The 24,553-nt window shown below is 42.9% G+C and overlaps 1 protein-coding gene and 1 long non-coding RNA gene across 7 annotated transcripts in view; one reads left to right on the plus strand and one right to left on the minus strand.

Moving 5' to 3' along the window:
* Slc35f1 (solute carrier family 35 member F1) overlaps positions 1 to 11,276 on the plus strand; it is a 422,660-nt gene extending 411,384 nt beyond the window's left edge. Inside the window, exon 8 of the mRNA XM_048425316.3 lies at positions 7,874 to 11,276. Coding sequence (XP_048281273.1) covers positions 7,874 to 8,098 — 225 coding nt within the window. The 3' untranslated portion in view covers positions 8,099 to 11,276. The remainder of the gene's footprint in view (positions 1 to 7,873) is intronic.
* The window catches only part of LOC125394461 (uncharacterized), a 78,690-nt gene that overhangs the window by 36,741 nt on the left and 17,396 nt on the right, over positions 1 to 24,553 (minus strand). For 2 of the 6 annotated variants that reach the window (XR_015002094.2, XR_015002087.2), the window contains exon 3: positions 14,837 to 14,950. The exons of the other annotated variants lie outside the window; for them this stretch is intronic. This is a non-coding gene — a long non-coding RNA (uncharacterized LOC125394461). The remainder of the gene's footprint in view (positions 1 to 14,836; positions 14,951 to 24,553) is intronic. 6 annotated transcript variants of the gene reach the window in all.

The following is a 24,553-nucleotide window of genomic DNA, read 5'->3' on the forward strand; positions in this document are numbered from 1 at the left end:
CCATGGTATACCTCCTTCTGCTTTTCTGTAGACAGCCTGGGGAGTACCTGGATGCTGGAAGCAGCATCAAGGCAGGATACTCTCCTCTCAAAAGCAGGCAAATCTCATCAGATCTGCAGTAGGGATACACAGGTGTGTGTGTGTGTGTGTGTGTGTGTGTGTGTGAGAGAGAGAGAGAGAGAGAGAGAGAGAGAGAGAGAGAGAGAGAGACTGTAGATCAAAGATATGTTGGTTTAATTTGGATAAAAGGCAAATAATGTTTTTATCCAGTTCTACTGTCTCATTTCCTCTTAGCTATTAAGAAATTTTAAATACCTTTTTCTTCTTTAAAAATGTAACCTAATTTGTCTCCCTCATTCCAACTACATTAAATTCTGTGCTTCTTTGATCTCTATGTGAGATATAAATCTCTCTTGTGCCTTCATCATCTGAATCAATTAAAACAGGATGCCCTGTGGTGTAGGAGGTCCTTCTGTCTATGTGTTGCTTTTATTGGTTAATGAATAAAGAACTGACTTGGCCTATAGCATGGGAGGAGGAAGGCAGAGTTAGAGACACCATGGAGCCACCACCAGAGATAGACGTGCTGAAACTTTCCTGCTAGGCCACGACCTCATGGTGATATACAGATTAATAGAAATGGATTTAATTAATATGTAAGAGTTGGCCAATAAGAAGCTAGAGCTAATGGGTCAAGCAGTGATTTAATTAATGCAGTTTCTCTGTGACTATTTTGGCTCTGGGCAGCCGGCATGAACAAGTGGCCTGCTGCTACAACCCTGTTATCCTAGGCTGGCCTCAAACTCACTGTATATCCAAAGTGAACTTTGGTTAGACGTGTTTCTTACCACATCCCTTATGCATTTCTAGGTTTCAAACCCAGGGCTTCACGCACCCTAGACAAGCACTGAGCAAGTGAGCTATATCCCAGCCCGTGCCTTCCTTGTCATCCTCCTCCTCCTCCTATTCTTCTGTGTTTCCTCATGTGTATCCAATGCTCTACTCAAAGTCTTACTTCCATTTTGTCCCTCTTCCCAAGGGACCTCAGTATTATTTTCCAATCCCCCTTCATTCCTCATGAGTAATAATCATCTTGGATATGAAAACTGTCATACACTTAGGAAATGCGGATCCTAAAGCAGTGGATCTTTATTCCTCTCTGAGCACTGCCTATGTTCTGCTTTGGGGACCTCTACTGATTTTCTAGACAAGCATCAAAAGCACAGATGCCCTTGAAGCCATTTCCCCCTTCCTCACATCTTGCCAGGGATGTGCTGTCTATTGACTGTAATCAGTGTAGAATGTATACAACAGTGTGTTTCATTATGGTTTGTTTCGGGTTTGATGGGGGGATTTTGTTGTTTTGTTTTAGGCAGGGTCTCACTATGTAGTCCTGGCTGTCTGGGAACTCACTACTTAGACAGGCTGGCTGGGACTGTACCTCTGTCTCAGCTTCCTGATTCTGGGATTGAAGGAGGCACCACCATGCCTGACTCATTATGACATTTGCTGTGCGCACGCACGTGTGCGCGCGCACACACACACACACACACACACACACACACACGTAGATTCTACTTGTCATCCCACTACTTTCTCTTTCCCCCATCTCACTAGACCACCTCATCTTCCCAGTAGGTCCCCTTCTACTTCTGTGTCTTTTTAAGGTCTGGATTCCTAACATGATAGAAAATGAGTAGTGTTTATCTGAGTCCAGCTTAGTGTCTTAACATTATAACCTCCAGTTCCATCCATTTTTTTCTGGAAATGATATGACTTTTGTGTTATTTAAAGGTGGAATAATATTCTATAGCTGTGTAATACAGAGATGAATATATAGCCAGGTCATGTAGTAATTCTAGTTTTGCTTTCATAAGAGTTCTCTGCATTTATTTTCATAGGGACTGTACTAATTTATATCCCCACAGACGGTGAATGAGAGTTCTTTTCCCCAAAATACAAACTTTTGCCCAGCATTTGTCTCTCTCTTGCCCTCCCTGTGTGTGTGTGTGTATGTAATATGTATATGTATTCAAACTTCCACATGTCTGCTTTATCTGTAATTTTTCCTACTGTTGATTTCTAGCTTGATTCTAATATAAGATAATGTAAGATAATTATTTTATTTTAGTAAGATTTGCTTTATGGTCTAAGGGATGGTTCAGAGAAATACAATTTACGTTTAGAATTTAAATTATATCAGTCTATGCTCTCTGCCTGCGTGGTCTTTAGGGTTTCTTCTGGGATCCATTGTCACTTAGATTTTCTTTATAAATATCCTGACAGTCCTCTCTTGCAACCTCCAGTATTCTTTCTTCTGTGTTCTTACCACGTTAACCGCAATGGCACTGGGGAAGGCAATATTCTAGTCTTGTGTATTGGGGCTCTAAGTGCCTCTCACGCTTGGCTATCTGCTTCATTCCTTGTTGCTTCTGCTTCAGGTTTTTAGGGTGTGTTATCCATGCTTCTTGCTCTGCACCTTAGCTTCCTTTTTCTGTCTCACAGATTTGCAGGTTTCGTCTCTTAATCAGGTCTTGAGTATTTACATATTGTTGTCAGGATCTTTCTCTTTGTTGCTATGATTGCAGGTCCTCTTGTTTTCTGTGCCTGGTTTTGTCCCTGCACCCAGCCCTGTCTATCCATGATGCTTCTCACTAGTTTGCTTGACCTATTGGACTTCTTATTTCAAAACTTTTCAGTTTCCCTCGAATCTCAATTATCACATGGAATTTCTTGTTCAAATTTCTGAACCCTTCATTTCGGTTTTAAATTGGCTTATTTCCTTCATTCATCTTTTCCCTTGATTCCTTGTTAGGGCACCAGTCATCTTTAAAAGCAGGCCCTTAAGTTTTATGCTCAGCATTGTGATGATAGTAATCCATTTGCATATAGTTATTACAGATTATGAAGTGTGGAGTCTAATTGTTGCCTGGCTTTCTCACCTTTCTTGTGTTCCCGTGTTGTAACATCTGTGCCTATTGTGTCTCATCTGAATTTGTATGTGGATTTTCTTAGAAAGCAGCTCTCTCCTGAGGTCCCAACACCCAGCACTGCTTAGTGAGGAGCTAATAAACTCTTGTAACAACAACACCACAAAATAGATTATGTATATATTTTTCTGTAAGTATAACAAAATAATTTCTTTTTAAAGATTTATTTATCTTATTTACATTTATGAATATGTTGCTCACATGCATGTATGTGCAACCCATATGTGCCTGGTGCATGAAGAGGTCAGAAGAGACAATCAGGTCTCCTGAAACTGGATTAGCCACCATGTTGGGGCTGGGAACTGAACCCAGATCATCTGCAAGAGCAAGTGCTCTTAACCACTGAGCTATTTCTCCAGCCCCCATAAAAGTAAATTGAAGAAAGCTAACAAACCACTCAGAATCATAGAACAGGAAGTGACAAAAATAACCTAAAAGCAAGAAGTTAAAAATTAATAGGATAATAATAATAATAATGTGTCAGACAAATAAAAATAAAGCAAGTTCAAATGAAGAAAAAGAAATAGATAAATAGGAAGAAGTGCAAGGAAGAGAAAGAGAAAGGATCAAGAAATTATAAAGTATCAACATACAAAATGAAAAACTGCATAGATGGAATTTAGTAAGAGTGTTAAGAGGACAAAACATTAAAACATAGTGTTTTTAAAGATTAAATTTAAAAATCCTAAAGATGAAAGTAAGAAGACCAAAGTAGTTCCCTCTCAAACAGTAGGTCCCCTCTCAGGAGGGTAACTGACAACAGCCCTTTGAGATACGGGAGTGATGGGACAGGTTTCCTTACAATACAGCCCTGCTAAGCCTCAAAACTCACTGTCAGTGGAATTTAAACCAAATGCCACTGGTTAAAGACTGGCAAGAACCATGACTTTCCTGTGGTTAGGATGGTGAGTCTTGTCCTCAAGGTTGCCCATGATCACCATGGTTTCATCTGATTCCTTTAGGAAGCTGTGGGCTGTTTTCTGTATCATCATCTTTTTTTTGTTCTTTCTTTACAATTTTCTTTTTACCCTTTTCTTCCCATTTCTCATTCTCAATTCCTCCCTCCTACCTCTCTTCGCTCCCCTTCTCCCTCCCTCTTTTTTAGAATACAAACTTCCTTTTTGTTATCCCAACTCTTCTCATTTGCAGAACTTCATGGAGGAAACTGATAACTTACCAACCTCCTTCAGAAACCCTGGTAAATTTATTAATGTACTCTGGAATTTTAAAATCTTTATATTTGTGTAGGTGAAAGTCTATCGAATTTGTAGGTTTATTAAAATTCAACTTACACATCTGATACCAAAAATAAAGTGAAAATTTGGTCTGCCCTTAGCAATGTTCTGATTGCCACATTAAATAAATACAATCATATGGTTGCTCTTTAGAATCTGAGTTTAATGCCCAGCTGAAGAGGCTTAAAACTAGCCATGCTGGCTACTCCATCACGAGGACTTGCATTGAACAATACGGAGATATTCTCACCACTCCCAGAGTTCTCCAGACCTTTTCAAAAACAAAGAGCCATCAAGACAGAAACAGCCTTTGGGGACACCAGTGCTGACACAGGCCTTGTCCCTCCATTGCCTCTTTAAGCTACATGACAGATAAAATACTGGCTATCTGTCCTATCACACAACATACAGGATGATCTACAGGCCTCCACTGGCTAAAGAGATGACCACAGAGTACCTTTGGGCAGCCCTGTTTCTCAGTGGAGACATGCCTCTGCCTGAGATGTGCCTGTTCATAGTGTGGAACACTCTTAGCCTCACGTGTTCTGGGTAAGTTTGCTGTTTGCTTATGGAGCAGAAAAGTACATACAGTTTGCAGTCAGTAAGTTAGGCACCCTAGACCATAGGGAAGTTTTGTTTGCCTGATTAGTTCTTGAAGAAAATGTTGCATAAATGTGCTGTCCAGAGCTATAGGTTAGCCCATTACGTACCTATATCCAAATTCTTATTTTTTCTGTGAGGCTAAAAAGACAGGAGGGAATGACACATCTTGCCTTGTAAAAAAAATATGTTAAACATTTCTGCCACTATTTGTGACATCCGTTATTTATCCTGATTAAACCCAATGCTTGCCTGGCGGTTCCCTTTCAGGGAAAATGAAAACTTTCTCTCCTATCTATTAATAAAAACTCTTGGATGACTTCCACCGTGATCCTGTTATAAGGCATACCATCCTATCCATCTTTTGAAAAAAAAATTAGAGTGAGTTCTGTATGGATTAGATGGAAGTGAACTGGAAATACACTATGTGCTGCCATTGGGAAGCCAGGCTCTGCTTTAGATTTATGGCTCGGTCTTATTATCTTACATCCAGGAGACATCTGATCCTTATAGATGATATGACTACAACAGTGGCGATGAAACCAATATGAATCGCATGTCTGTGGGAAGGTGGCTATCCCAACTGTTTTACCTGTTTAATACAATTTTTAGAGTTATCATGCACTGTACAGGCATTGATCGATGTGGAAGCATGAAACTGAAAGGACAAGAAATTTGTCAAGAATTTCTGCTAGCAAGGAGTAGAGCTAAGACTTAAGTCTGGTTTGAGGGTTAGAAGGTACCAGTAACCACAAAGTCCCATTGCTGGTCTCCCTATTTTCATGCACAGCAATAGCAGTAGGCACCTAAGGCTAAACAAAAATACATGAGCAGAGTAGAAAAAGTCACTCATAAAATATTCAAAATGATGATGATGTTAGGAACAAAGCCATTCGATGCACTAAGTGCCAGCTGAAGGATGAGATTCTTGGACCTGGGATACAGGAGGGGAGTGAAGAGGTGAGCAGGCTCTCTGAAGTCATGAGGACTAGCACTGGGATACCCATCTTTCCCTGACTCTAAAAAAAGCTGTGACTCAAAGAATAAGACCCATTTATTTTCATTAAGAAACCCTAATTAATTATTTCAAGTTAATTAAGTGGATCTGCTCCAAGTTGAGTTTAGTATATAAATCCACATTCCAAAGTGTTACCATCTGGCCTGAATGTGAAAAAATAAGGGAACTGGGGAACAGAGCGAGAAGTGCTGGAGAAAGAAAATCAGAAACCAGCCTTTAGTCTTAGCCTCCTTGGCCCTGCCGAAAGAGGAGGGCAGAGAGAAAGCTCACTCTAGGAAGACTTTTAGCCACAGGGGCAATTTTTTTCTGTATGTCATTGTCAAAATTGTCTCTTCTATTGCTGAAGCAGCATCCTTTTAGCTTGTTTATAATCACCATGTAACTTCTCCCAGCTCCTTGGATCACCTTCCTACCTTCTGCGCTTGTAGCTTCACGGCGTCTTTGTCTGTTTACCAGTTTCTACTTCTAGGGTATGAGCATAGAAAGTAGACACGTTAAACCTAAAATAGACCTCTTACTACTTCATGGTGTCTTATCACATCAATGGCAACGTAAAAGAGAAAGCATTTACCGTTGTAAAGAGCGAGTCCATGATCAAGATGGCGGAAAGCATGGTGGCAGGCAGGCAGGCGTGGCTCTGAAGCTGTAGCTGGGAACTCTCCCACCTTAGACGACAACCATGAAGTAGAGAGAGCTAACCAGAAATGGTACTGATTGAAGTGACACACTTCCTCCAAGAAGGCCACATCTCCTTATCCTTCCCAAATTGGGGAGCAGCTATTCAAATATATGAGCCTATGGTGACCATTCTCATTCAGACCACCACAGTGACCAAGACTGGGTTAATGGCAACGGACTAAAGTGAGGTCCGACATCTCCTAGTTGTATTGTGTTGTTTTGTGTTCTCTGTATTTCTGTTTCTTCAGGGACTAGGACATTCTTGCTGGGAAAGAGCCAGGCTTTGTGGGTTTGTTTTTCTGTTTTGGCTTTTGTTTTTCCATTTCTATTTCCCTGGGACATAACTGCATGTTTCTGGTACAGGAACTATTGTAAGAAATCATGAAGGGGTGAGTGAGTGACTGAATAAAGAGTAGAAGGGAAAGGGGGTAACAGAGCAAAACAAGAAACCTGGCAACACTCGCCCTTTGACCTTATTCTCCTCTGATAAACTTCCCAGGGAAGCTCCTCAAGAAGATCCAAGGTCATAATTTTTCAAAAGTATTCTTGACATTATAAACCTGTACCAACCACTCTTCCAACACACACAGACACACACACACACATGCATTCATGCATGCACACACACTTGCATGCACACACACACACACACACACACACACACCAAAGCAACAAAACAAACAAAATGAAAATGAAAAACCCTCTAAAGTATCAAGAAAATTGTTGAGAAAGAAGAACACAGTCCATATAGACCTATTTGGTTTGCTTTTTGATGAGTAAGGCAGGAATGCCATGTTTTACTGTTTCTCCCTGTTCAAAGATAATCTAATTTTGCAGTGACAGTTACTGAAGTCAATAACAGGTCGTATAGGGGAGACAAATCATGTCTGCCTTGGATTACGGTGAAACAGAATGCCCTGCCACAGCTGTCAGTGAGGGTTTCCTCGCTTGTAGCTTCATTATGTCCTGAAATGAAATAGCTATATCTCTTCTGGGTTTAATGAGGCCACAGACAACCGAGTCTTTACGGGGTGATATTGGAGAATTTTTGCTTTGAATTTGATATGTCCTAATTTGTGCTTAACTACCCTTCCCAAGCAATTCAGGTTCTCAGATGGGCATTTCAGGGACAATTAGCTAAATGTTCCTCTCATTAGCCACAGCACCTAGGATGAGACAAAGGGAATCAATAAGACAAAGCCAGTTTAGGAAAATGTTCGCTTTCCATCAAAAGGACCAGCTACCTCATCAAGTTGCGGGTTCCTGCAGGAGGTTGCTTCTCCCAGCCCAGATGCCATTAACCCGTCAGTGGCTAAGTTTTGCTACTCAGTCACCTTTCTGTTCTGTTTTAGTTTTCAGGACTTTACCTCCTGTCTTTCTTCACCATCCTCATCGGGCTGGTGCTCTACTCCTCCACCTCCACGTACATAGCCCAGGACCCCCGAGTGTACAAGCAGTTCCGTAACCCTTCAGGACCTGTTGTGGACTTGCCCAGCACGGCTCAGGTGGAGCCTTCAGTCACCTATACCAGCCTGGGCCAGGAGACAGAAGAAGAGCCCCATGTACGTGTGGCCTAGGGTAAGGTCTGCCCTGCCCACCGAGGACAAGACAGAGGCCGCGTGTTTGCTCATCATCTCTGTATTGTACATAGAGAAAGGTATTTAGTAGGTGCAGTTTCACAGGTGGACTGCAAGGTAGCTCATCTTCCTTTTGTAAAAAGGAAACCAGCTGATGACCAATGGGGACACAGTCTTCAATCCACCTGACTCAGAAAGAGGCTTTGATAGTGTGTATCCCGACCCAGCCCCCACCCCTGCATTAATTACTGTGAAATTTTTTGACTCAAGAGCAAGTATTATGGTTACTATGATTTTTATTATTGTTGTTACTGTTATTACACCGACTTTCAGAAGGAGGTTTTGTATTCCTGACGGGAATTCTTGCCAGACCCTCACGTAATCAGCCTACATCCCACTTTTCTATGGCAAGCCACTTTTTAAGAATCATACTTTTGGTTGTGTTTTGCACAGACTATACGAGTGATGCATGCCACAGAATCTCTACCCCCTCCGAAGTTCCCTCATCCTGGTGACTTTGTGACTCATGGTTTCCTCTGTCACCTGTTGCCTGCTCAATAAGGATTTTGTGCCGTGACCCTTGTGGGGAGGGGAAACTGACCATGTAATTCTCTATTCTAGGAATAGATATAAAACAAACATTTTAGCCTTTTTATATTTCATTTTCTGATTACTCTGGGCCATTGGCTTTCTTTTCGGCCAGGAGCTTCATCTACTCAAGCCCTGTGACTACAGGATAAGATTTCCCCCATTTTTGTGACTTACAGGAAACCCTCTAAATAAAACCACTAATGCTTAGGGAATGTATGTTTTAAAATTTCTTCTGGCCTTCCGTGTATCTCTCTCCTCAAACATTGGTTTCTGTTTTAATTTTTTTCTTAATGATGTCATGGAAATTAACCAAAGTACTGGAAAAGCCATGGCCTCTGCCCTCTTTGTTACATAGTACCTTTCTGGGAGCATGTCAACATGGACAGACATCTTTATTGTGGGGCATCACTGTTTATGCCACCTCTTAGAGCAAGGAACAATCTTTGTTTATAGTTCATGTTTTGGTCCTTTACTAGTGGTAAAGATGTTATCATTGAAAAATCTGGCATTTTGGTCACATTTGATACCCCTTTAGCAGAGTATATGGATAAGCATTCATACACACAGATGATGCAACAGCATCCCAATAAAGCTTGATACATCGCTAGTCTAATCAGCTCTGTTGTCTCAAGAATATCTCCCCCAACCCCACCACAGGAAATTGAGAACCACCATCAACCTCTATAATTCAGAATAGATTCCATGTGTCAGTGTGGAAGCACCCTGTAGCTTGGCTGACTCCAATACCACTTAAAAGGATCCTTGATGGAGTTATGGGCTTTTATAAATGTTCATGAAATTTGAGACAATTCAAGTCAACATATTTTAATCAAGCAAGCAAAAAATAATAAAACCCTAGTGGGGGGTTTTATAAAGTTAGAATAGATAGATTACAAAGTAGGGCCTGAACAAGGTCTGAACATCGCAGGCAGAAGCTCCCAAGCTGTCCGCCAGGAGGCCTCTGGCCTCTTTGCCCAACTTCTGTGAAGAGTCATCATGGTCCCCTTTGACAAATCTCATAAGAACAACACATATCCAAACTAATCAATGCACTTGAAAACTGTAACTCAGTTTAAAAAAATGATTTTCATTGAATCATATAACTTTTCTCCTAAAGTATTATTTAGTCCTGACCTTGGAGAAAGGAAGAAAAATTGTTTTCTGATATGTACATTTCATATTAGATTTCCCCATGGAAACAATGTTTTTTTTAAACTGGGATGGGATGGGCATCGGGAGAAAGGCTTGGGCTAAAGTTACATATCCCATCCTGCAACTTTGCCAGCATCTTCTCTCTGCTACCGTTTAAACCAATTAAATACCTTTCTCTGAATATTTTGTCCATTCAGATCTGAAGACCTTTAAAGACTGTGCTTTTATTTTTGTGTTTACATTCCTTTGTTTTGCATAATTTACTTGATTTGTTGCATTTTTAGTATTTATTTTAAGCTAAATGTCTTTGTCTTTTTGATTCATTTTTATGGCACTAATTTGTAGACACTCAGTAAAGTCTTATGAGAAACAAGAGGCTGAAATTGTTTCCAAGTCCATTCAGTGGGCTAGGAACATTTTTAAAGTTTGAAAAGGTTTGCAATTAATTTATGGCTGAAGGTGGCCGTTTGGACCATTTTTTAGGGTGTTTTAATTGACTCCAGTGTACGGAAACCAAGTGTGACTATCAGGATGAACTCACAGTGTCCTTTTTGTCATTGGATGTCCTTGTGATCAGACATTCACGCCACTGGGTTACTTCACCCATGTTGCTTTAAATCCATTTGTAAAGCTGGTAACATTGGCTGTCCAAGATCCGAACTGATTCTTAAGGGAAAAAAGACAAAAAGTTTCAAAGAACCATGTTTTCAGTATGAAAACTTTGGTGGTTTGAGAGCGGGGTGGGAAGTGGGAATAGGGTAACATTAACTGTAGCCGTTTAGTTTCTGGGATTCTGTAACCTCAGTAGACAACCAGGAAGACATTCAACGTCCTAATCCACCACTCTCCTCTCCTCGATGAATGAGAACAGTCCTTTGTAGGATTGTTGATGAGGGGCAAAAAACAGCTCTCTTCAGACTTGCCCGAGATGAGCGGTGGTTTTCACTTCCTCGCTGGAAACTTGACTGGGGACAGAGCTTGCCTTGGTCAGATCTCCCCACAGCTTCAAACACGTATCCAGGTAGACCAAGCAATGGACAACTTTGCACCACTGTGTCCCATCAAAACGTTTCAATGTTTAGTTTAGGTATTGCTAACTTGTGCTATTAACCTTTGGACGAGCTTGTAGTATTGTTTGTTTGGGGTTTATTTTTGATTTGTAACTATCTAGTACTCCCCAGCTAGTTCTCAGTACAGATTTTACCCCATGGGTAGGAGTCTATCTTCACACCACATAATGAAGCACACTAATCCTGACACTACAAGGGAAAATATGAACCAAAATATAGACAAAACGGAAAAAGAACTTTACACCAGGAAGCTGAACAAGCAATCCACATTTTCTATTTGCATGCTCCCCCATGGACTGGCTGTGGCAGTGTAACACCTGTACAATGTTTTCAAATAAAAATAAATGCTTTCTGAAAGCACCATGCTTCTGGCTCTCTCGTGTGTTTGTCTGCACTATGACAACCATGACAGCAGCTCCCTTGAGATGATGGAAATAGCAAGAACAGAGAGAACCCAGCACACGTCAAAATAAAAACCAGAGAGAAAATAGCTCCAAATTAGGTATGCCGTAGTCTCTGAACCGTAGTTTCAAGAAGTCGAATTAGATACATTTGTAATTTGCCTTAGGATGCTAAAAACGACTGTTGAAATACAACTTCCAAGTCCACATGGGAAACTCATTCAGGATAATGGAAAGCTACGCCTGAGAAACGGTTTCTTATGAAGAAGAAAGTTCTGGGTACACTGCCCTGGGCACAGCAGCAGACCTAACCATAAGCATTCTTCCAGACCAGGACAGTCATGAAGCAGAGAATGCCCCGATTCCTGCTCAGAACTTAGAAAGAACCAACACCCACCTCCCCCTAGCTAACTGCTTTCAGCCTTCCAGTCATTAAGAGTCCAGAGCAGACACTATATGCATTTGCCCTATTTGTACACCCTTGGCACTTACGTTCACAACTAGACCTTCAAAAATAGATAAACCAGGATGGCTGTATTTATAAACTGATTTTTCAGCAAAGAGGGACAACCCTACACCAAGTGCTTTATAAAACACTTTACAAAATGAAAACTAGCAACAGGCAGTTAGCACACTTCAAAAATACTTCAAAATACTTTCAAAAATACTTTTCCTTGCAGAGCTTTCTTTGACAACTAGTTCATTTTATTTAGTAAGCTCCTTGATCAACAATGAAATGAAGTTGAACTTCATCCCAGTCCTGTGTCCAAATGACCAGCAGTTTCAAAAGATTGGATCCAAACCACCGTCGACAATTAATGTGTGTGTTATGTTCCATGCCCAATCAGTTGTCATTTTCGTAAGAGAAAGAACCTAATTTCCTACCTACTCAGGTGTTCTTGCAATAGCAAGACAAGGCAGCAGCATTAGAATTCCATAGCCATTCATAAGAGGGAAAACAAAATAAACAAACAAAGTAACACTAAAATTCACAGGCAAGCTGTCACTGATTAGATTGTTTTTATGCCTCACAAGAAAATGAGCTATAAAATGTGATATAAAAGTCTAACACAGATCCAGCTAATCTGCTCAGTGCCCAGCAAAACACCTGGCACATGGACGCCATTTATCCATCTTATTTGACTAGACTCTACCTTCAAAACCATAAATGCGAAGCATAAACATAAGCAATTCTATTACAAAATGTTGCCTTTTTCTCTGATAAATTTCTCATTCCTGGAATTGCAAAGAATCAACACATCCACTCAAGTTCCTGCTTCTAGGAAGTCAAATATTAATATTTAAAGATCTTCAGGCTTTGGGCTGAGGTAGGAAACAACAGGATTCTTTCCTTTCAAATAGGGTTTTATATTTATATCATACCTTCTTAATTGTGCATACCAATCACATGTCTTCCTTCTTCATTTTGTTTTTTATATCCTTCCCTTTTTCTCGTTTCTACAACCAGAGGGTTTGCTAGGGTCCATCTATGAAGGATTTTTTTTTAAAAAAAAATCTATTACATTTCTCCTTTCAATTTCTTTAACTTCTGTAGTGGAAAGACAGTTTTTTGGTACTTTTATCAGTGACTTCTCAGTCAGCCCCCATTTCAGCCACATTCAGAGAGTCTGGTTTGATCACATGCTCGTTCAGTCCTAGTCCAGCTGGATTTGGTGAGCTCCCATTAGAACAGACACACTGCCTCAGTTGGTGGACCAACCCCTCGCGGTCCTGACTTCCTTGCTTGTCTTCTCCCTCCTTCTACTCTTCAACTGGACCTTGGGAGCTCTGTCCGTTGCTCTGATGAGGGTCTCTGTTGCAAAAGGAACGGTGAGCTGCATTCCCGCCACCCGGCTAGTTTTACCCGAAATAATTACACAGAAACTGTATTCATTTTAAACACTGCTTGGCCCATTAGTTTCAGCCTCTTATTGGCTAACTCTTACATATTGATCTAACTCATTTCTAATAATCTGTGTAGCACCACAAGGTGGTGGCTTACCAGGAAGGATCTTAACATGCGTCCGTCTTGGAGAGGAGAGCTATAGCTCAATGTGATAGTGGGACAAGGACAATTCAGGCACCCTCTCCTCTGCTGCCCAAGGACCTAACTGGGGACATCTCCGTGGACACCTGGGATCCCCTCTAGAGCCAAGTCTCTTGCCAACCCCAAAATGGCTCCCTTAATGTAGATATTGAAAGGAGAAAAGCAAATGTATAGACACCATCGTGTTCAGCTGCAACCCAATGAGATTCTTTGAGCTGGAACCTCCCAGTTGAACCCTCTTGAAATTCCCGAATGACAGAAGCCATATGCAAGGACCTTCATCTGGCAACAGATGGAGATAGAGACAGAGTCCCACACGGGAGTACTGGACTGAGCTCCCAAGGTCCAGTTGAAGAGCAGAAGGAGGGAGAATATGACCAAGGAAGTCAGGGACCCAAAGGGATGATCCAACCACTGAGGCAGTATGCCTGAACTAATGGGAGCTCACAAAAGCCAGCTGGAATGGGACTAAATGACCGTGGGATCAGACCGAACCCTCTGAATGTGGCTGACAACTGGGGCAAGCTGAGAAGCCAATGATAATGGCACTGGGATTTGTCTCTATGGCATGTACTGGCTTTTTGGGATCCTCGTCTATTTGGATGCTCACCTCCCTAGGCCTAGATGGAGGGGGAAGGGCCTTGGACTTCCCACAGGGCAGGGTACCCTGCCCTCTCTTAGGACTGGAGGGGGAGGGGAGGAGGGTGAGTGGGGGAACAGGAGGGAAGCGGGTAGAGGGGAGGAAGGGGAAATTTTGATTCCTAGTATTAATAAATTTATAATAATAAAAAATATAAAAAAAATCTATTGCAGCTAGAAAGCCCCGCCACGTCCAGGTAGCCTGGACTGAGACTCAAGAAGACCGACACTGAGTGTCACTCCTCAGACGAGTCCCCTCCCAACACGACAGCGTAATGATGAGCAAGGCCAATTACGGTCAGAGGGAGCCGGTCTCATGGAATAGGCTACGATAAATATTAGCACCATCCACCTAATGGGCAAAAGGCTGGTGTGGGCAAGAAAAAAAGTCCGTAAAAGCATGAAAATGAGCTTGTTCGTTGAGTATTAGCAATAGAGCTAGGGCAATCCCACAAGCTAAAGGATCATTTCACAACAGGAAAGATAAAGACTACTTTACGTACTGAAAAGCAACCATCCTGAACTCACTACCTCAAGTTGATGGTGCAAGTTAAAAGTCTCGCCTCCAGATGTATGATCTACAAAAACGTATTAAGTAGGCTGAGCACGTGATTCGTTATATAATCCACTAACCCTTTCAATACAAAGGCAGACGTGGATTGCTGTACATAGATAACGGGGAGATCTGGTCTGTGTCAGTCAATCTGGGAATAGAGTCACACTGTCTTTAAGACAAGCTGGTTCATCCCTACCTCTGCAAGCTGGCAGCACAGCATATAGCCATGCCTTCCTGACACTAGACGGCACTGAGTCAGAAAAGGAGGACAAAGATGCCCACCTGCTCACTGGGGTCAGCTGTTCTGAGTTCTCTTTAGTGCTCCCACTCTTCCGTAGGTCTCCCGTGAGTAAGCACGGCTGCTGGAAGTTCAAGAGATCAATGACCATTTCATTCCTGTGAATAGGGATCCGAAACAATGGGAAAAGATTTTACTGCTTTTATAGAGAGCCCTTACTACTGATTCTGAAAACAAACCCGGTTTTCTATAGTTGGATCCTGGACAGCACCTCTAGCCTGGGCTCCCGTCTAACTATTCAGGTATCTATAGTCTGTGGTGGCATCTCGGTGGCAACATCACCAACATCATCACGACTGTTCTGCTGCTCAAGTGTAAGCTTAAAGAAGGATGCTTTGCTAGCGTTATTCAGAAGCAAATTACAGCAGAGGCTGACACACCCATACACTTCGAGAAGTGTGGAATGATGAATGAGTATGTGTGTAAATGAACGCGTGTTCCATGTGGGAAAAAGATCAATTCCTAGAGATAAAAAAGAAAAAAAGTGGACTCGAACTACCCTTCACTTAACATTTTCCAAACAGCACACACAAATACTAAATCCAGGACTTCAAGCTTCAGACTGAAGCATGGGGTGATAATACCTAGTTTGTGAAAGGGGTGGGCTGTGTTTTCTTGCCCCCCTGGATCATGTCTCTGCAGGCAGAAACTACTCCCATGGCACCTGAAGAGGTTCAATAAATTTTAAGTAACAGTAATAATTGCAGTTTTACAGATGGTTGGCCGCTTGCCAGTTTCCCGGCAAACTAGAAAAGCAATAAAAACATCTACTTGTTCTTCAAGTGACTACTGTTCTAAATGAAATTACTAGAGAGAGAGGAAATGGCCTAATCAGTCCCATAATCAAACCAGTCTCATTATGGGGCTCCCTGTGAGCTTCTGTTTGAATTTTCTAATGTAGTTTTTGGCATTAAATGGGATTTTAAAAGCTAAATAGGTCACACATGCATACAAATGGTTGAGTGGATCACATAACAGCTTTATGTTCCCAAGATTTTGCCTATGAGGCTCCTTTTTAATTAAAAGGGAAAATTGTCAAGGATAGCAGACAACTTAATGTGGGGAATTTAACAGTCGTGGGGGAAGAATGATGACACTTGGATTAATAATCCTAACATCTGCAGCACCATCGGTGCTGGGCCCTCACTGGGACTCCTCCTGGATATCCTCTTGTTGCCCTGTGTCATGGAGATCCTGCACCTTTGGATCTGCAGGTCTTGTCTGGGACCCCTCATACACGCCAGCAATTCCTAGATGAGGTGGATGTTGGGGTGTGCTACCTTGCAGTCCTGGCTCTGGGTCTGGGTGGCAGCTGGGTAGGTCAGCATGCCCGCTTTCCTTCACTGCCACCACCTGGGTGAGCTCTCCAGTACTGCCCTGGCTACTAGGCCACCCAGTGCAGCAGACAGTAGAGAACACAGCCAGTTCTCCTACTGTTACACCCTTGGGCCTGTAAGGTGTTACCCCACCAAGGCCAGTTCTACTGTTTTGCTGCACTTGGTGAGGGGCAGGGCCTGTTCTGTTCTCATGCCCAATGGCTCATAGTAATATACATTTACAAGTAAAGATGTATGCACTAAAGGGTATATTGTAGACTCACTGCCCCACACTACCAGTTCCTCGAGATTTTTGCTTGTTGTTGAGGTTTTTTTTAACCTTTAAATTTTGTTTGGGGGCGGAGGTTGCAAAGGCAGAGGGAAGAAGCAAGGGGGCAGGGGGATGAGTGGAATCAGGATGCAAGATGTGAAACCCACAAAGAATCTATAAAAGGTTTTTAAAAATGAATCCTAATTTCTAAACACCATCTAAATTCACTTCTTATTGTAATCTAAGCACAGACAAAGGATGCAAAATCCAGAGACCCTAAAGAATGAGCTGAAACTTACAGGGTCTTTCACAGCATGAGCTTTTAACTAGCAGGGGAGCTGGTTAGTCTTCAGGACCCGAATCTGTAGCGCCAGTGGTAACATTCTACAGATAACAGAACCATGCATTCCTCAGGCAGACACCAACATCTACAAGTTGGATGCAGAGCCTCCCAGTAAGTGGGCCGGGGATGCTTCTAAGACTGTAGGATAAGAGATACTGAGGGAGAAGGTAGTAACCAACCAAACCCTGAAGAAAGACAGAGAAAACACATGATACTGTCTTGTCCTGGGCCGACTCTCTCTGGGAGAACCTGCAGAAAGGAAACTCCCTTGGCTGTGCTGATCCAATGCAGAGTGCGAAGGGTCTCAGAACTGTCCTTGGCCAGGAGATTCCCCAGGTTAAGTACACTTCTAAGCTTCAGTTGTGTTTTTATGATGCTTAGGGAGGGGCATTTTTGCCACCGGCTGTGTGTGGAACTCAGAGGACATCACAGTAGACTCGGTTCTCTCCTTCCACCTTTATATGGTCTCTTGGTATTGAACTCTGGGTTTTCTGGCTTCAACGGCAAGCACTTTACTGGCTGAGCCATGTCACCAGTGTCAGCTAATGGAATCTTCAAAATTATTGCGAATTGTGCAGTTGTAGCTAGAGTTAGCATCCTTTAGTCTATGTGCACAGCATTGGTTTGACTATTAGAAAAACTGTATCATTTAATCCTCAAAGCACAAGAAGAGTCTTACAGTGAGAGTCATTGTATTGAAGAGTTAGTGGAAGCATCAGTGAGTTTCATAAAATGGTCAAAGTTACACATGCAGGCAGTGAGGAGGCCAGAACCCAAATCCAATGTGTCCGTCTTCAAAGACATTTAAGTACACAACAGCACAAAATGTCTCACGGAAACTTTAAAAAATTGGTTATGTTAACAAAACCTTTGAGGACATATTTTAGGTTTTGATTTGTTCTGTTGTTGCTTTGAATGTAGGAACAGCACATACTTAACTATGTCCAAGTAGAAAATTAGTCCTATTAAACCAACCAACATAAGAAATCTATGCTAACCATATTTACTGTTCATCACTGATAAAGGAAAGGGGTAACAGGCAAATTTTTCTCTTTGAAGAATTGACAGAAACAGTGGGTCGTCAATCAAGAGACATATCAACTTGCTCTACTGACAGATAGAAAGGTGTTGCCTGGTGCTGTGTCTCCCAGTAATCCTAGGGGCTCCATGCCTGCCTGCAGAGGCTGATCTCCTCTAATACGCCTCTTGTGTTTTATTTCTGTCCGTCTCTCTGCTTAGCCTCGCTGGAGCCTGTGGCACAGATGAACACCCCTCTTTGTTTGAACAACTCTTCTGAAGCTTAGAGAACACCTTTCTCCTGTTGTCCTGCCATGGCACCCCTTTTTATATCCATGGTGGATTCTTCTTTTGCTTCCATGACGAAACGATAGAGCTAATTCATGTCTCAGTCCTCAGTTCATTTCTCCTTTGTGTCCACACCCATTCCTGCTAACTCACACTCCAGCTTCATGGTGGTGCCTCACACTCAGGAGTCGCCAGCATAAATCCCTCTGCCTGTTCAGTGTGTCAGACTTGAACATCTAACAAGCTTCTCATATAAACACATCCAAAACATAGCTCACGGACCCTCTAAACCCTGCCTTTCTTACAGTCCTCCCCGTCTCACTTCCTAGCACCATGATAAACCTGGTGACTTGGGCCAAATGCTTGAGATTCGCCCTGGACACGTTCTTTGCCTCGGCCTCCACATTCCCTCCTTCAGAAGATGACTGGTTCTGCTCCTGACTCCCGACCGCAGATGCTTCTGTCTGCTCTCACGCCGCCTTCCCCTCCATCCTTCTGCCTTCTACACACTCTCCACACCCGTCTCTGTCCTTGCCACTCTCTACAGAGTGATTTTTAAAAAACTGTAAATCACACCCTGTCATTTCACTGAACAAAGCCCGCAGTGTCTCTTTTCAGTATTAGAGTAAAATTCAGATGCCTCGCCACGACTCTCGAGCCCCACCAGACCTGGGTCCTGCCTTTCTCAGAAACTACACTTGTCTGCTTTTCTCCTCATTAACTCTCCACTGACACCTGAACTCGTTCCTGCTCAGGGCCCTTGGAGTCATCCACCTGGGGTGCTCGCACAGGTCATGCCATGTACTGAATCCACAGAGGGATGTCCTTCTTTGTCCTTAACATATCAACACTCTACTATTACCCTGTTCTAGTTTGCTTGTGACACTTTCCGACATTTAAATAATCCTTATTTTTGTAAATGGGTGGATAAATCTGCCTTACACGACAGTGTGTCCGCAGGGATTGTGTCCTCCTCATTCTTGGGTCTTCAGCGCTGGGATCTGTAATAGTTCCTGACACGTGCTTGGTCCACAATAAAATGAGTTTAATAGATGGAATTCAAACGTGGGGGACTGGTTAAGGCTTTAGAATAAGACAGTTAAGTATTAAGGCTCAATTCCTACAATTTCTACTTAATTCCTATAATTCATACAATGGATTCCAGGCAGTAGCCGAGTACTTAAGGGAGGTATTGTGGTATAGGAGGGTCTTCTTTCTGTGTGTTGTTTTCATTGGCCAAATAAAGAAACTGCCTTGGCCTTTGGATAGGACAGAATTTAGATAGGTGGAGTAGACTGAACAGAAGGCTGGGAGAAAGAAAGCAGAGTCAGGCAGATGCCATGTCTCTCCTCTAGGAGACGGACGCTGGTTAGACTCATGGGGTAAGCCACAGTCAAGTGGCGATACACATTAATGGAGATGGGTTAAACGAATATGTAAGAGTTAACCAATAAGAGGTTAGAACTAATGGGCCAGGTAATGTTTAAATGAATACAGTTTCCGTATTATTATTTCGGATGTAAACTAGCTGGACGGCTGGGTGCTGGGAACACAGCCTGCCACTCCATTTACAACAGTATTGGGGGCAGGAAATCTTATATAGAGTTTGAAATTCACACCAATACTGTGGTTCTCAACCTTCCTAATGTAGTGACCCTTTAACAAGTTCTTGTGTTGTGGTGATTCCCAACCATGAAGTTATTGAGTTGCCACTTCATAGCTGTAATTTTGCTGCTGTTATGAATATTTCCTGATGTAAATATCTGATCTGCAGGATATCTGATATGCGACTCCTGTGACTTCGATCCCCAAAGGGGTTGTAACCCTCAGGTTGAGGATCACAGAGGAGGAAGACACACAATATGTAAATGACTTTGGCTTGGGGATCCATAAACAGATCAAAGATTTTTCATAATTTCTATTAAAAATCTATCATTCAACAGCCTTTAGGAGACAACATAAAGCACAAACATTTGAATCATCAGCAGGAACTAAAGGCCTGACAGGTGAGTCTCTAGAAATAAAAGCACACGATTTTTCTCTTTAGAGTTATTCCCCACTCTGGCCACTCCCCTGTCTCCCAAGCTGGTGTTCGGCCTGCCTTCTTTAACAAATGCCTTGATTTCCCAGCAGTGTGAGCTCGACAACCAATTGCAGCACCTTCCTGTACCGCTCTATGGATAATCAAGGTGAGCTTAAAATCTCATCAAGCCTACAAATCTCCCTCTACAGCCCACTGGCTTCCCAGTCTTCTCACTGGCAAATAAAGGAGTGCTAAGTCCAAAGTATAGATCAAATCACACCCGCAGATCCCTCCCCCAAATGGAGAACAAAGACGAGGAAAATGACAGATGCTGATAGCCAAATGTAACTTGTGGAAAAGAAGCCAACTTTGATTTGACAATGAAGGAGGACCCCTGTGAAGAAGTAAGATTTCATTCCACAATCAATTTCTGATCAACTACTGTATACAAAGCACTGATCAATAACTGTAACCGCAGTGGGAATGGAGACAAGGCTTTATGTTCTAGTGGAGGAAGATTAAAAATAACAAAAAAGTTTCAATAGAAATAGTGCTATGCATTTGTTCAACTATGTTCATAGCAGCACTATTTGTAATAGCCAGAACCTGGAAACAACCTAGGTGCCCCTCAATAGAAGAATGGATAAAGAAGGTGTGGAACATATACACTTTAGAGTTCTACTCAGCGGTAAAAAACAATGACATTTTGAATTTTGCATGCAAATGGATAGAAATAGAAAACACTATCCTGAGTGAGGTAACACAGATCCAAAAAGATGAATATGGTATGTACTCACTCATAAGTGGATTCTAGCCATTAATAAAGGACATTGAGCCTATAATTCGTAATTCTAGAGAAGCTAAATAAGAAGGCGAACCCAAAGAATAACATATAGTTATCCTCCTGAATATTGGAAGTGGACAAGATTGCCGGACAGGGGTTGGGAGTACGTGGGTGGGGGTGGAGTGGGGATAAGGGGAGATGGAGAGAGAGAAGGGAAAAGGGAGGATGGGGAGAGCGTGAGGGAATGGGATGGTTGAGATGGAGGAGGGGTGGATGATGGAGCAGGGAAGTATATATCTTAATTAAGGGAGCCATTTTAATGTTGGTAAGAGACTTGACTCTGGAGGGGTTCCCAGATGTCCAAGGAGATGTCCCAGCTTGTTCCTTGGGCAGCAGAGGAGAGGGTGCTTGAACTGGCCTTATCCTATAGCCACACTGATGAATATCTTACATATCACCATAGAACCTTCATCTGGCGAAAGATGGAGATAGAGACAGAGACCCACATTGGAGCACTGGACTGAGCTCCCAAGGTCGATATGAAGAGCAGAAAGAGGGAGAACATGAGTAAGGAAGTCAGGACTGCAAGGGGTGCCTCCACCCACTGAGATGGCGGGACTGATCTAATGAAAACTCACCAAGGTCCGTTGGACTGGAACTGATGGAGCATGTATTCAAACCAGACTCTCTGAATGTGGCTGACAGTGGAGGCTGACAGAGAAGCCAAGGACAATGGCGCTGGGTTTTGATTCTACTGCATGGACGGGCTTTATGGGAGCCTTGTCTGTTTGGATGCTCACCTTCCTGGACCTGGGGGAAACAGGGAGGACCTTGGACTTCCTATAGGATAGGGAACCCTGACTGCTCCTTGGACTGGAGAAGAAGGGGGAGGGGAGTGGGGAGAGGAGAGGGAAGTGGGAGGAGGGAAGGTGGTGGACATTTTCAATAAAAAATAAATTAATTAAAAAAAGAAATAGTGCTTTGGAGAAAATTAATGATGAGCCAACATGGCTCAGTGGGTAAAGATGCTTGCCATCCAAACCTGGCAACCGATTTGATCCTCAGGACCCACATGGTGAGAAGAGAGAATCAATTCCCACAAGTTGTCCTCTGACCTTCACACATATTTTGTGGTATGTGTGCACACATAATTTTTAAAATTTTAATAATTTTTGAAAAATATTGTATGTGCATGCATGTTTTGCTTGCATGTATGTCTGTGGACTGTGTGTGTGGGTGTGTGTGTGCCTAGTGCAGGTGGAGTCCCGAAGAAGGCACCGATTCCCTAGAACTAGAATTAGAGACAGTTGTGAGCCACTGTGTGGGTGCTGGGAACCAAACCCAGGTCCTTTGGAAGAGCAGCTGGTGCTTGTAACTGCTGAGCCATCTCTCCGACCCCTCTAATCCATTTGGTTTTTGGAAAGGAATGAACGGTAAGGTAGAAGATGGTGATAGAACCTGACCTGGGGAATGTATACTTTGACTTAGCAGCACAAGGGGAAAAGGCCAGACAGACAAAATACAGGAGAGAACATGAACAGAGTGAACAACATGTACAAAGAGATTGTAGGCAGACACCTGCCCAAGGCAACAATGGCCATCCCCGTAGTCAACAGGATTAACTGAGCCTGAGAGGAGGGTAGAGACAAACAACCTTTAAGCATAGCATTCCCTTCTTTAGGATTCAGGGACATAAGCGCTTAGGCACACAGGCAGACAATCCATCTCTCTACTTTGGGGAAGTTACTAAAATGCTTGGACATGGGCTCCTCATATGGCAAGGATTACAGATTGTCAGATTGATAACGTTATCTTGCCGATGAAATGAGAAGACACACACCGCAGAGTATGTCAGGGGTCTTAGCAAACCCTTCTACTGGAATCCTAAACCCTAGATCAGCATTCTCCCTACCTGCGAATAAAGAATCCAACACACATACTTTATATTCAAATGCAGCATTCAGCCACCAAAAGCTGAACCTTTGATCAGTTTCTCTCCTCTCTCTCTCTCTCTCTCTCTCTCTCTCTCTCTCTCTCTCTCTCCATTTTGTTTTTGCTTTGGACTTGTTTGTTCTTTTGCTGCAGAGTTTCATTATGTCATCCTGGTTGGCCCTAGACTCATGGTCCTGCTGCCTCAGCTTCCTGCGCCCTGGGACTACAAGTCTGGGCCTCTGCTTCATGCAGTGCTGAGGTTTTTCACTGGCTCCAACCCCAGAACTGATTCCCAGACTCGGCGTGGGAAGCCATCATTAATGCCAAGATACTGCCAGCATGGTACAGAACTCCCATCGCAGCGTAAATGATCCCAAAGCGGGGGTGGGGGGCGAGCACGCTGTTTGCTGTGGCCCTGACATTGAGCTTTTCCCAGCCTCTGCCCCTAGGCAGGAAGATAAACAGCTGTGTCAGTTAGAAAGCTCTGCCCATAAATAAAGACCCTGTGCTGGGAATCTCATTTTTATTTCAAGTTCTATTTACATGGGGTCAGAAAAGGCAACTTCTATTTCAGTAACATCCCAACAGCAATTATAAAAATAAATACTTAATAAATATTTTTATTCGTGAAAATGTTTGGAAGGAGTCTTTTTCAGACTTTCTAGTCAAGCACGCAGGGCCTTTAAATAGATAGTCATGTTTGTTTCTTCATTCTACAACCAGGCAAGGTATATTCACCTCCACAGATGTCACCAAGTTTGCCCACATTTCCTCAAGCTGCACTCCTTGATTCTGATTTGGCTCACTTTGTCTTTCGCCTGAACACTTCGCCTCCTTCGGATCCATTCTCTACTCAGCGTCTAAAACACTGCTCTGCCCCTGCCGTTGTCCTGGTCTCCACCTTCCCCTGGCTCTCTACTGTAAACTCTACAGCAGGTCACTCACTTTCCTTAAGATCTGAGCCAAGCAGGCTGCACTCATAGATCAGTGTCTTGCTCGGCCATCATCAGAGGAGCTTCCTCCTGCAGCAGATGGGAACAAATGCAGAGACCCACAGTGGGACAGTGGCAGAGAATAAGAGACCTTGGAACGCTCAGTCCTAAATGGAATGTCTCCATTAAATCCATCCCCTAAGTGCTCAGGAAACCCTGAAGAAGAGGAGCCCGAAAGATTGTAAGAGCCAGAGGAGATGGAGGACACCAAGGAAACAAGGCCTTCTATCCTGGTTAGTGTTATGTCATCTTGACACAAGCCAGAGCCATCAGAGAGGAGGGAGCCTCAATTGAGAAAATGTCTCCATTAGATCAAACTATAGCAAGCCTGTAGGACATTTTCTTAATTAAAGATTGATGGTGAAGAGTCTAGCCCATGGCGAGTGGGGCCATCCCTGGGCTTGTGGACCTGTGTTCTATAAGAAAGTAAGCTCAGAAAACTATGGAAAGAAAGCCAGCAAGCAACCCTCCACAGCCCCTGCATCAGCTCCTGCCTTCAGGTTCCTGCGCTGTTTGAGTTTCTGTCCCAACTTCCTTTGATGATGAATGGTGCTGTGGAAGAGTTAGCCAAATAAACCCTTCCCTTCCCAAGCTGCTTTGGTCATGGTGTTTTGTCACAGCAATAGATACCCTAACTAAGACACCTAAACACATCAGGGCTGACACACGTGAACGCACAGATACTATGGCAGTATGCACAGTCGCTACATGGATCTAAGCCACATGGGCTCCAGT

Source organism: Myodes glareolus, chromosome 1 (assembly GCF_982192425.1).
Source record: "Myodes glareolus chromosome 1, mMyoGla1.1, whole genome shotgun sequence".
NCBI lineage: Eukaryota > Metazoa > Chordata > Mammalia > Rodentia > Cricetidae > Myodes > Myodes glareolus.